Source organism: Microcaecilia unicolor, chromosome 2, assembly GCF_901765095.1.
Source record: "Microcaecilia unicolor chromosome 2, aMicUni1.1, whole genome shotgun sequence".
NCBI classification, from domain to species: domain Eukaryota; kingdom Metazoa; phylum Chordata; class Amphibia; order Gymnophiona; family Siphonopidae; genus Microcaecilia; species Microcaecilia unicolor.
Genome location: NC_044032.1, coordinates 435316588 through 435330809, shown reverse-complemented (window position 1 = coordinate 435330809; position 14222 = coordinate 435316588). Strand labels below are relative to the sequence as shown.

Genomic DNA, 14222 nt, shown 5'->3' with positions numbered 1-14222 from the left:
GACACCAACCGGACACCCTAGGGGGCACTGCAGTGGACTTCAGAAAAAGCTCCCAGGTACATAGCTCCCTTACCTTGTGTGCTGAGCCCCCCCAAAACCCACTACCCACAACTGTACACCACTACCATAGCCCTTACAGGTGAAGGGGGCACCTAGATGTAAGTACAGTGGGTTTGTGGTGGATTTTGGAGGGCTCACATTTACCACCACAAGTGTAACAGGTGGGGGGATGGACCTGGGTCCGCCTGCCTGAAGTGCACTGCACCCATTAAAACTGCTCCAGGGACCCTCATACTACTGTGATGGGCCTGAGTATGACATCTGAGGCTGGCACAAAATATTTTTAAAGATGTTTTTTGAGGGTGGGAGGGGGTTAGTGGGGGAGTAAGGTGAGGTCATCCCCGATTCCCTCCGGTGGTCATCTGGTCAGTTCAGCACCTTTTTGTGCCTTGGTCATAAGAAAAACTGGACCAGGTAAAGTCATCCAAATGCTCATCAGGAACGCCTTTTTTTCCATTATGGGTCGAGGACGCCCCAAGTCCCGCCTTCACTACGGCTCCAACATGCCCCCGGGAACTTTGGTCATCTCTGCGACGGAAAGCAGTTGGGGACGCCCAAAATCGGCTTTTGATTATGCCGATTCGGGTGACCCTGTGAGAAGGACGCCCATCTTCCGATTTGTGTCGAAAGATGGGCGTCGTTCTCTTTCGAAAATGAGCCTGTTAGTAAACAGAGCCCTAATAGTGAGACAGTTGGACTATTACAATTTATACGCAGGATGCTTGAAGAGTATTAGAAAGACATTACAGAATGTAGCATTATGTTTAAAATATTCTATTAATAATTTTGAAAGGATAACACAGTTGATGATTAAGGCTCACTGGTTACCAGTTCAAGCCCACGATACTTTCAAAGTATGTATTACAGTCTAAGCTTATTTATGGTCAAGTCCTACAATATATGACTCCTTTGATATCTTTATGGTCTTTCAACAGGGAAACAAAATCTAGAGACCTTACTAAATTAGGTTTTCAGTCAATCAAAGGGGTTAAATATAAATATATTTTTTGAGCTTAATTTTCCCTCCATAGCTGCCAAGATGTGGCATGCACTTCCTTTAGACATTAGATTAACAACAAATTATTTACAGTTTTGGAAGTATCTTAAGTCTTGGCTATTACAAAAATGTTTGCTATGTTGGCCTATAGAAAGTAAGTGATTCATTCTATCTTCCCTCTGTAGCTAGGTTAACTTTGATATTGTTATCAGCACTGAACTCTAAATGGTATATGCCAACTATATAAGTGATGTATTGCTACTGGTATTAGTATTCTCTACGCATATGGCTTCCATGGCATGCCTGGCCCCTGCAGGATAGCAGATTCAAATTCAAGTCTCCTGCAAAGCAGCACAGACTGCTGTGTCCTGAGCCATATGGCAAATCCCACTTTATATACATGAACCTTTTATTCTTCCCACATGTCTTTTGCATATTAATTCTTGTTTATAGAAATCCCAAAACAGGATCATATTTATATTTTACATATCTGTATCTAGATCAAGATTTCTCAACCCAGTCCTTGGTTTACAAGATATTCACAGTGAATATGCACGACAGAGATTTGCATACAATGGAAGTATTGCATGCATATCTATCTCATGCATATTCATTATGGGTATCCTGAAAATTTGACTTGATCTAGATAGATAGATAGATAGATAGATACATACATACATAGATACATATATAGATACTGTATATCTGACCCTCTCTGGGAAAACATGATTAAAGTCACTGGAGATAGTCACATATAGATCCGAAAAAGGAAACAGAAGAACAAACCCCCACTTAAAACAAATCAAACGAAAAAGAAAACAGAAAACGCAGAAGTGACAAATAAACTTATATCCAAAGGTGCTCAAATCTTATTTACTGAAAAATCTTCAATTGACTAGACACGGGCCATGTTTCAGCCAAATGGCCTGCATCAAGAGTTTGAAGATTATTAGCTTAAAGAACCAAAACGGTGTGACGTCTCAAAAAAAAAAAAACACCTAAGATTTGATTCCACCAGTTTTGGGGCCCCCTTTTACAAAGCTGCGGTAAAAGGGTCCCTGCGGTAGAATCGGCATGTGCATTTGCCACACACCGAGGCCCACTTTTACCGCAGCAGGTAAAAACTTTTTTTTTTTAATGGAAACGGCAGTACAGTAAGAGTAACACTTGCTGCAAGGCCACTTCCGAGGGGGAGCCCTTACTGCCTACTTAGAAGGCAGTAAGGGCTCCCTAGCTAACCCAGAGGTAACCGGGTAGCACCAGGTAAGCACCTGCACTAAAAAAAATAAAACTATTTTCTTTGCACCAGAAATGGTGTATGTTGGGGCAGGCACTAATACTGGGCTCCTGCAGCAGTGCCGGATTGGCATGCGGCAAAGTAGCGGTACAGGTACCGCTGCTTTGTAAATGGGGCCCTCAATGTGGAAAAACCAACACATCTTCGTATACAGAAAGTAATGAAACTGACAAGATAAAATACAAAGACATAAAAATATTTAGGGCCCTGTTTACTAAGGTGTGTTAGCCTTTTTTAAGCACCTGGATATTGTAGGTGCGCACATCGTCAATGCGCGTTAAAAACACTAACGCGCCTATAACGTGGCTTAGTAAACAGGGCCCTAAATCTAATATCAAGGCCGTGTCAAGTCAATTGAAGATTTTTCAATAAATGAGATTTGAGCACCTTTAGATATAAGTTTTTTTTGTCTCCTCTGCTGGTTGTTTTGTTTCACATATAGATACAGAACGATAGACCACAGAAGCTTGAAAAGCCATCACAGTCTTGACTGTTTGTGTCCTCCATCCCGCTGATATTCAGTGCTATATAACCAGTCAAGAATGACTCCTGGCCAGTTCAATAGCCTTAAGTTGGCTGTCTTGGCTGAATATTAGCACTTACCCCCAGATTCTATATAATGCGCCTAGAAATCCGTGCAGAAATCCAAGAGTATTCTATAACAACGGACATAACTTAATTGGCTTAACAAGCTAATCAGTGTTGACCACAGCTCTTAACAAGTGATAATGAGCACTACTCGGCAATAATTAGAATTTATGTGCATAACTCGCTAAGCGCATTCTGTAATGCATTGCGCCTAAAACATTATGGGTGGGGAAATGGGCATTTTGTGGGCGATCCAAAATTTATGCGTGTAATTATAGAATATTGCCCAGTGCGCCTAAATGTATACATTGGGATTTACGTCACATTTTCATTGGTGTAAATGGAGGCACATAGTTGTATTTATTTATTTATTTAAACATTTCTAGTCCGTCTACAACTAGGCGGATCACAAATCAACATACATAATAAATGCATTTGATGCGCGTATGTCATTACCACCCGGTTACCATGTGAGACTTTACTGGCTGGCGGTAAGGTCTCAGACCCAAAATGGACGTGCGCCAATTTTGATTTTGCCGCACATCCATTTTCGACAAAAATTTTAAAAAAGGCATTTTTTGCAGGTGTGCTGAAAAATGGATCTGCGCGTGCCCAAAACACGTGCCTACACTATCGCAGGTCATTTTTCAGTGTACCTTAGTAAAATGACCCCCTGGTAACTTGTTCCAGATTTGCAGACCCTTGTTCCTTCTGTTAGCATATACCACAGTTTGCAGTTTATCATTCATCAAAAACTTCAAATTTTCAGACTGCAAGGATCAAACGGGTCGATATTCCTGAATTACATCTTTAAGGTATCGAGGAACATAATCAGAGTACAGTAGTGCTTGGTGTACCAATTGTACCACCTTGTACTGTACTCGAGCATCAACTGGCAACCAGTAGAAAGAGATTGGAGATATGCTCAAACCTGGACACACCCACCAACAATCGGGTGGAGGCATTTTGTGTCACCTGCAGTAATTGTATCTTTGATTTTGACAAACCCAAATATAATGAATTGTAGAAATCGATACATGATCACTAAACTTTGTATCATAGACCAAAAATCACAATATAGCAACACAGGCTGTAACTTTGTTAACAAATGAAGCTGAAAAAAAGCTGACAACCACCTGCAACATTTGATCCTTCATAGACAATAAAGGGTCCAAAGTAATATCCAACACACACATACATTCCTGCACTGGTAACACAGAATCACCCAAATTCACAGTCATAGTAGATGATGACAGCAGAGAAAGACCTTTACAGTTCATCCAGTCTGCCCAACAAGATAAACTCATATGTGCTACTTTATATGTATACCTGACCTTGATTTGTATCTGCCATTTTCAGGGCACAGACCATAGAAGTCCGCCCAGCACTAGCCCCGCCTCCCAACCACTAACCCAGCCTCCTAACCACCGGTGCTGCCACCCAATCTCTGCTAAGCTTCTGAGGATCCATTTCTTCTGAACAGGATTCCTTTATGTTTATCTCACGCATTTTTGAATTCTGTTACCGTTTTCATCTCCACCACCTCCCGCGGTGTGCTGGCCCAGTTGTTTAAAGTGCCTCTTTTTTATTTTTCATTTACTGTGTGATAAAGTGCCCATCTCTTAAAACCTTGATTGCCTTATCTCGCTCTCAACATGTAGTCACATGTTTCGCCCTTAGGCGTCTTCAGGAGAACAAAAACTAGAAAATAAAATCTTCATTCATAAATGGTAACGCTATATACTAATATATTATACCACTTAATGAAATAATTTAGGAAACTAAACTTATATAATCCAACGACCACCAGATGGATACAGACAGCAGTCCCTGTGCAAGTCGGCAAAACGCCAGCACATGCACAGTAGTATTTATATCTTAAATGAACCTATTATAGCTGTGTCACCGCCCACCAATCAATAGCCTTGTTGAGGCCCCTGGGAGTTGTAGTTTGGCAGCTGTAGATATATCTTGCTTCTCTTCTCAGTAAACTGGATACAATGTTGCCACCCCAAACTTGCCTAATACGCGTTAAAACTACAAATTTTAAGTCTTCCTCGCGATGACCCTTAAGATCCCAATGGCTCACCAACGGAGCCTCCTTCTTATGTGTACGCAAATTACTGAGATGTTCACCTATTCTCTGTTTGATTTTCCGTTTGGTTTGTCCTATATACCATAGCGAGCATGGGCACAGTATGCCATAAATGACCTGCGCTGTGTCACAGTCTGTTCTTTATTGCATATGAACAATGCGTTTAGTAACCGGATGAATGACACTTGACATAACCCAAGCATATTTGCAATATATGCAGCCAATGCATTTAAAATGGCCTCTATCGCTTGGTGAAGAGCTATTCCTTTCCTTGTGTTTTAGTAGTTCACCCAAATTATGAGATCTTGTATAAGCAAACCATGGCATGCTAACAATGCCATGTAACTGTAACATAGGCCAATGGGTCCTAATAATGTTCTTAATTTGCATTGTTCTTGAAGAATATGGCAACACACACGTGACAGTTTCATCATAGCGGGACTGCCCTCTATCTTTCTTTGATTCAAACAGCCATCGTCTCCAAACGTTGGCAGCTCTTTTTTGTGCTTTTCATATAACCTTCTGAGGGTATCCTCGCTGTTGAAATCTGTGTGACATATCTGCAGCATGCTTGTGAAAATCTGCTTTCAAATTACATATTTTCCTCACCCGTAAAAACTGTCCAAAAGGTATAGCTTCTTTTTGTGACATCGGGTGGAAACTAGAATAGTGAAGTACAGAGTTTGTATCAGTTTGTTTACGGAACAGCTGAGTATTAAAACGACCTTGTTGTAATGTGATAGGAATGTCCAAAAAATTTACTTGAGTTCCTCCCACATTAATTTCAAATTCGATGTTTGGATCACATGTATTGAGATGCTGACAGAAAATATCAAGTTGTTGTCGATCCCCCTTCCATATAAGAAGGACGTCATCAATGTATCTGACACATAGTGCTATGTTGGATGCAAAACATGAAAGATAGACATGCTGTTGTTCATAATTAACCATATATAAACATGTTATGGTGGGGGCTAAAGTTGTCCCCATAGCCACTCCTCGTATTTGCAAATAATACGTATCTTCAAACATAAAATAATTGTGCAGCACTATGCATTGTGCCATTGAATTCAACAAAGCCAACTTTTGATGGGAAATATCCAATTTTTGTAAGTTCATATCCACTATTTGTAAAGCTGCCTGCTGTGGGATGACAGTGTACAAGGACTTCACATCCATAGTAATGAGCATATATTGAAACTCATCTAACTGGAGATCTCCTAACATAGATAACAAATGTGCCGTATCTCTAACATATGAAGGAGTCCCCTGCAGTAAAGGTTGTAAATGGAAGTCCAAAAATTGTGATAATGGCTCATGTATTGAGCCATTACTACCCACTATCGGTCATGAAGGCGGGTTATGAAGGCTTTTGTGGATCTTCGGCACAAATCTAATGGCCGGAGTGGTAGGATGTTGCAAAAACAGATATCTCACTTCCCGTGTAGAAATAATACCATCCGCTGATACTTGATCTATGAGAATTTTCACATCGCTCTGATATTGTAATGTAGGATCCCCCTCCAACCTGATATAAAATGCATGATCATCCAATTGTCTATGTGCCTCTCTTGTATATGCTTCCTGATCTTGAATTACCACAGCTCTCCCTTTATCAGCTCTAAGTATTGTGATCGTAGGATCTTCCTGTAATTCGTTCATCTCTTTCATCTGAATATTAGATAAGTTATGATGGTCGTGGCACATTCTCCATTTTTTCCACGTCATTCAAAACAAGTCTCTGAAAAGCTTCAATGATGGGATCAGGGGGTCCCGGAGGCATCCAGGTGGAGGGGATGCGATATTTGGACAAAAACGCAGGGGTATCAAGTATAGCGGGTGTAAGTGTAGATTCTGATGTCACATCTTTGAAATGCGCCTTAAGTTTGAGCTTCCTGAAAAACCGATACAAAAACTGACGTGTGGCAAAATCATCATATCTAGTATAGGGAACAAAAGATAATCCCAATTGCAGGATCTCAACTTGGCTATTTGTGAGCATTTTAGACGACAGATTATAAATCAATCTTTGACCTGTCGTGGTGGACGGCGGCTCCTGCCAGACCTGGTCTGGGGCTGCGTCTGTTCTTCCTGAGGAGTAGTGCTGCCTAAAAAAGGAAGGTTAACGTGATGCAGCCCATCAATTCAGTTTTACCAAAATTCAAAATTAATCTAAATGAAACCCATCAATTTCTGTACAGCAGACATAAATCACTCAATTGTTTAATCAATCCTGTGTATCCTCCTTGGACTGGAAAAAAGAAGTGTACATTGTCAGCATACATCCTATACTGTACCTGCAAATTCCTAAAAACCCTACTCAACTCTACCCATATAGATGTTAAATAATTACGCAAAAAGTGCAGAGCCTTGTGGCACTCCCTTAGTAACTGGCTTCATTGTAGATACCTCTCCATTACTAATGACTTGCATCTGACGACCCTTTAAAATGGAAGTAAACCAGTTCCACTCTACTCCTCCAATCCTTTAAGTTTCGATAGCAAAAGATCAATACCAACTGTATTGAACGCTGATGACACATCCAAAAAAACAAAGCAAAATGTACGACCTTCATCAATCCCCTGCTTTAATACATCCAAAGAGGACAATAACAGAATTTCAACGCTATGGTCTTCCCTAAAACCATATTGATAATCGTCCAAACACTGTGTCAACTGAACACATTCCTTCAATTGACGAAGAACAATTTTTTCAATTACCTTCAATATTGTAGGAAACCACAGTGATCGGTCTATAATTACTTAATTCAGATACATCTAAATGATTACCCTTTAAAAGTGGTTTAACTGTAGAAACCTTACATTTTACAGGCATCATCCCAGAAGATAACAATTTCTCCATAATCAGAGATAAAGTCGGAGATACTGCTGATGCCAAACCCCTTATAACTGCAGCTGAACATGGATCAATCAACAATTTTGTGAGTGTTAAAGAAGATACAACTTTAGCTACCTCCTGTTTTGTTGGTAAATCAAAGACAGCCCAAACGACATCAAGCATAACTACATTCCCAGTGGCTACCAATGATTTTTCTAAATTACCCACCTTCTGAAAAGGATAAGCAGCAAAATCCGCAGGAGCAGGGCCCCCTGAGACATGTACCAACTGTCCCACAGTACTAAATAACTCCTTTGGTCGATGCAAAGCAGTTTGAATTTTAAATCTATAAAAATTATTTCTCTCATCCTCACATAATGACAGATATTCCAACAAGCATAACTTGTAACTCTCAAAATCATTGATATCTCTAGTTTTCTGCCATAAACATTTGCTTTGACTCAATTCCCTCTGCACCTGCACTGCAGGGCTCATCCAAGTCTTGACCTATAATCTCCACTAAAACAAACTTCCTTCATAAGCGCTACTATATCTAATGCTAACCCTAAGAAAGAATACCAGTCATCTACCAACTTGTCCAAAGAATCTTCCTTATTCGAAGTCAACAAAGGTGCTGAGATATCAACTAAGTGTATTCTATACACCACGTCTAAATTTAGGCACCGCTTATTGAATACGCTTAGTCAGCATTGATTTCTGCACCAAATTTTTTAAGCATGATATTTAGCGGCTGGCTGGTTAAGTTTGGTAGCCAAATCTGGCCACCCAAATAGCAGGCTTATCTTTGGCTGTTATGAACTTAGCCGGCTAACACTGAATATTGACTTGGCTGGCTATGTTCATAACGGCCAAAAATAAACCGGATATTCAATGCCGGTCACCGGCCACCCACCCGCCAATTGCCGGTCTGACTATCGGCCCCCATGAATTCAAATCCTACCCCAAGTTCCTAAGAATTTTAAAGGTATTGCAGTAGAGTATATGCAGTTCTGATGCTGGTCAGGTGGTAGTCCTCGATATTAAAACTTTCATTCATGTAAATAGCAATCTCCTTACATGAATAAAAGTTTTTATATCGATCACTGATCTGCTTTTGTCACTTCCATCTTGGAGCTTGCGGATCGACTGCCTTTCTGTTTTTTGGGACTTGCTCAGGTGGTAGTCCTTCCAGGTTAAGCAATTCTTAGTTCTTTATACGACTCTCTATTATGGCTTCAAAAGTCACTATTATTACTGATACTACCACTGATTCATTTTCCCAGTCTTTCAATTTGTAAATCCTGGTAAATTCTTTTTTTTCCCAATCATCACATGGCACAACATATCATACGTACTTCATATGCACCTCTGTACTTAACTTACCAATATTTGGGTGTTTCAAAAGGCGACAAATTCTAGCTTCTCTTTCCAATTTCTGGTGGTCTGCAAAGAAGAATTAAAAAAAAATTTTCAGCATGAGCTATACATCCCACCTAATACAAATACACATTTTAAGAAATGATAAATTCTTCATTAGAATCAAAGGGCTACTTTTACAAAAGTGCACTATTAGTCCATACTAAATGCTAAGAAGCCCATTTTATTCCTACAAGCTTCGTAGAATTTGGTGTATGCTAATCATTAGTGCACCTTAGTAAAAGGAGCCCAAAATGTTTAATGGAAATTTCAGCCAATGTAAAGTTAAAATGTTTATGTGACATTATAAGTGAGGCATGGTAATACTTAGCCAACCTCCATATTTTTACAGTACCTACCATTTACTAAAAGATGTTATTTCTTAGAACTTTAAAAGACTTGTGAAACACTTAAATTTTTTTAAAAAGTGACTTTTTTCCTGTAGCCAAGTGGTGTGGCTGTATATATCACCTACAATTTGCAGACTCTTATTCCTCTCGTCAGAAATTCACACCAACTCAAACTAATCAAAACCAGGATTGATCCCTCTAGGCTCTAGGATTGATTACTCTAGGCTCTTGCCCTAGCCAGTCCTGTCAGCAATGGGAAGTTCAAGCTTTTCTTTAGTACAGAATCATCATTTTTGACTCCTGGGAAAAAGAAATTATGTCATACCTGATCATTTTCTTTTGTTTACTCAGCGACACTGTTCTGAACCAATGGGTTGTTATCCCCTCCTACCAGCAGATGGAGGTAGAGAAAACTGAATTCTATCAATGATATCACAGTATAAGATGTGGTGCCTCCTGGAACAATCCAGTATGCATCTGCCCAAGCAGCAGAAGGTCCTTTTTCATAACACACCCATTCCCATCAACCACTTCAGCTGCAATGATAGACAAGTGAACAAAACACCACAGAGTGGCACTCATTATCCTGCATATACCAGGAAAGTACTCTCTCACAGGAACCCTATATGGCTGCCACTCACAATTATATTGGCCCTTTTTGTTTGTTTGTTTGTTTCTTTTTTTTTCTTTCTTTTTTTTTTAATGAACTGAAAAGAAGCAGAGGGCATACCCAGAACCCCTGGCTGAGGTCTTCCAGGGGCAGGATTCCAGAACAGTGTCGGTGACTAAAAAAAAAAGAAAATGATCACATATGACATAATTTCTCTTTTCTCAGCATCAGCTTCCACTGTTCTGACCCAATGGGATGTACCGAAGCAGACCTATTGGATGGGGGAAACAAGGTTTCCTGAATGACGGCTCTGCCGAAATCCAAGCAGGCTTTGGCCATCATGTCCAGTCTGAAGTGCTTAGCAAAGGAACAAGGCAACAACCATGTAACCACCCTGCAGATCTCCTCAGAGGATACTGCCCAGGCCTCCTCCCAGGAAGCAGCCTGAGCATGCTTTGAGTCTCTGATGAACCGGATGATTCTTGCCAATGTAAGTGAACTCAAATAGCCGCCTTTATCCCACTCGCAATGGAGTCCTTAAAGGCCACATGGCCCTTCCTAGGGCCCCTGATTTATTTATTTGTGACATTTATATCTCATGTTATCCCAAACAAGTTTGAACTCAATGTGGTTTACAATAAACAGAATAGGACACATAACAAAAGAATAATGCATAAGAAAGTAATTTGTAAGAATCCAATTTTACAATACAGTATCATAAACGTACTGGGATAGCTATGGATGTTTAACATTGAGAAAATCTATTATGAATGAGAAATTGTACATATTACATACATATTTCCTAAAAAGAGCTCTATAAAAGGGATTCCCGTGCCCCACCCCTCCATCACCAGAGAAAACTTTGCTCTCACACCAGAGTCCTTTTCCTATGTGTGATATTATTAGTCTCGCACTGCACTCGTTCCTTCCGTCGCCAGGTTTAGAATGATATTCATTGCACACCTATGAATTAATTATGAGCAGCCAAGGATATAAATATTTCACTTCCACTATGTGACATTCTGTATCAAATGAAGGAGTTTCAGTGTTGGCTATAAATCACCGTCTGCACTTCTGATTATTTTCCACACTCTGGCATCTGAAACTGGAGGAATTCTGTCTAAATTTAAATGTGCTTGCTGCACTATTCCCATATGTCTGAGCTTACGTTCTCCATTTTACAACAGCCTTTGACTATGGCATAGAGCTAAACGTTACAAAGATGGGCCCAGCAGCCAAAGAGCACAAACTCAAAGCTGGTACAGATCCGGCCACCCTTTTTGACATACATTCAACTTGTCTTTGGAAATTCTATTATCCCTGTGTAGTACTGCTGGGGCCAATTTCTTATAACTCACCTTGGTTAGTAAGTATCTATTAATTTCATTAGGTTAAAGAGCTTTTCATTAGCAATTACCATATTCCAAAGTGCCCTTTGAAAGACACAAAGAGCCCTGAGAACAACATTAAAATGTCCTGCCCTCACCCAGAACTATGCAAGGTGGAATTGAAAATGGTGGTTAAGCCCTTTGGGTCCAAAATTCAAAACAAGTTATGCATAGCTTGCTTATAGCTTGATTAAAATTAGGCCATTTAGAGGCTCATTTTCAAAGCGTATAGACTTACAAAGTTACATAGGTTACTACGGGGCTCATTGTTTAAAGAGAAAAGCGTCTAAAAAGTGGCATAAAGCAGCATTTGGATGCTTTTCTCATAAAAATGTCCAAATCAGTATTTTCAATACCTATTTTGCAGACGTTTATCTAGGTAACTCGTCTACAGTTCGTACAAATCACAATGGGACATGTCGGGGGCAATTCAGGGGAAGGATTAGAGCATTCCTAACACTTGGACGTTTTACAGCCATAATGGAACAAAACGAAAATGTCTAGGACTGAAATTTCAATGTTATGGTCTACTCCTCTTCTAAGAACAAATAAGGACCATTGGAGGGAATTGGGGATGACCCCCCCTTACTCCCCCAGTAGTCAATGATGCTCTCCCACCCCCAAAAAATGTGAATAATAATATTACTTAACAGCCTCTATGACAGCTTCAATATTATGGTCAGGTCTGTTAGAGCAGCATGCAGGTCCCTGGAGTACTTTAGTGTTCAGTGCAGTGGACCCAGGCCCATACCTTCCCCTACCCGTTAACACATGGTGGAAACTGTGAGCCCTTCAAAACACACCATATATAGGTGCTCCCTTCACCCATAAGGGCTATTGTAGTGGTGTACAGTTGGGGGCAGTGGGTTTTTGGTAGGTTTTGGAGGGCTCAGCAGACAACATAAGGGAGCAATGGTGAGATGTGTACCTGGAAGCATTTATATGAAGTCCACTGCAGTGCCCCCCCTAGGGTCTCCTGGGATTTCTGGGGGACCAGTCTACTAAAAATGCTGGCCCCACCTACATCATAATGACTTACTTTTCTACGTTTTTCATTTGGACATTTTTTTTTTTCAAAAATGGACCAAAAAGATAAACATTTTGAGCACAAAACATCTAGAACATAGTCATTTTTGAAAGAAAAAAAAAAGATAGACATTTTTCTGTTTCGCAAATGACTATCTAGCTTATTTTCAAAAGGGAAGAACGCCCATCTTCCGACACAATCGGGAGATGGGCGTCCTTCTCCCGAGGTCGCCCAAATCGGCATAGTCGAAAGCTGATTTTTTTGCGTCCTCAACTGCTTTCCGTCACGGGGATGACCAAAGTTCACGGGGGCGTGTCGGCAGTGTACCGAAGGCAGGACAGGGATGTGGTTAAGAGATGGGCATCCTCGGCCGATAATGGAAAAAAGAAGGGTGTCCCTCACGAGCATTTGGTCGACTTTACTTGGTCCCTTTTTTTCACGACCAAGCCTCGAAAAGGTGCCCGAACTGACCAGATGACCACCAGAGGGAATCGGGGATGACCTCCCCTTACTCCCCCAGTGGTCACCAACCCCCTCCCACCCTAAAAAATAAAAATAAAAAAACATTTTTTTCAGCCTCTATGCCAGCCTCAAATATCATACCCAGCTCCATCACAGCAGTATGCAGGTCCCTGAAGCAGTTTTTAGTGGATGCAGTGTACTTCAGGCAGGAGGACCCAAGCCCATCCCCCCCCCCACCTTTTACACTTTTGGTGGTAAATGTGAGCCCTCCAAAAACCACCCGAAACCCACTGTACCCACATGTAGGTGCCCCCCTTCATCCCTAAGGGCTATGGTAGTGGTGTACAGTTGTGGGGATTGGGTTTTAGGGGGGTTTGGGGGGGCTCAGCACCCAAGGTAAGGGAGACATGCACCTGGGAGCAATTTGTGAAGTCCACTGCAGTGCCCCCTAGGGTGCCTGGTTGGTGTCCTGGCGTGTGAGGAGGACAAGTGCACTACGAATGCTGGCTCCTCCCATGACCAAAGGGCTTGGATTAGGTCGTGTTTGAGATGAGCGTCCTCGGTTTCCATTACGGCCAAAAACCGGGGACAACCATCTGTAAGGTTGACCATCTCAACATTTAGGTCGACCATCTCTAAGGTCGACCTAAATGCTGAGATTTGGGTGTCCCCAACCGTATTATCGGCACGAAAGATGGACGTTCATGTTGTTTCGATAATACGGGTTTCCCCGCCCCTTCGCCGGAACGTCCTTAGAGATGGATGCCCTTAGAGATGGTCGTCCACGTTCGATTATGCCCCTCCACAATCTCCACTTGAATTTTAGACATTTTGACCAAAAGCATTCAAAGTTGGACTTAGACCTCATATCAAAAAAGCCCCTCCATGTAACTTTGTAAGTCTATATGCTTTGAAAATGAGTACCTTAGATTGCTAAATAATCCAGTTTTATCCACATAGAAAGGGGCAATATTTGGCCAGTAAACGGATAACTAACAGTATAGCTTATGTCTGCTAAACAGCAGATCTAACATTAAAGATACACCGGTAAGTGTTGGAACTGTTGCTGTTCATCTATATATTCAGAACTGTTA

At 41.0% G+C, this 14222-nt stretch overlaps 1 protein-coding gene across 15 annotated transcripts in view; it reads right to left on the bottom strand.

Moving 5' to 3' along the window:
- The window catches only part of CAMK2D (calcium/calmodulin dependent protein kinase II delta), a 559079-nt gene that overhangs the window by 333556 nt on the left and 211301 nt on the right, over positions 1-14222 (bottom strand). For all 15 annotated transcript variants that reach the window (XM_030190831.1, XM_030190832.1, XM_030190818.1 and 12 more), the window contains exon 3: positions 9259-9318. In XM_030190831.1, coding sequence (XP_030046691.1) covers positions 9259-9318 — 60 coding nt within the window. The remainder of the gene's footprint in view (positions 1-9258; positions 9319-14222) is intronic.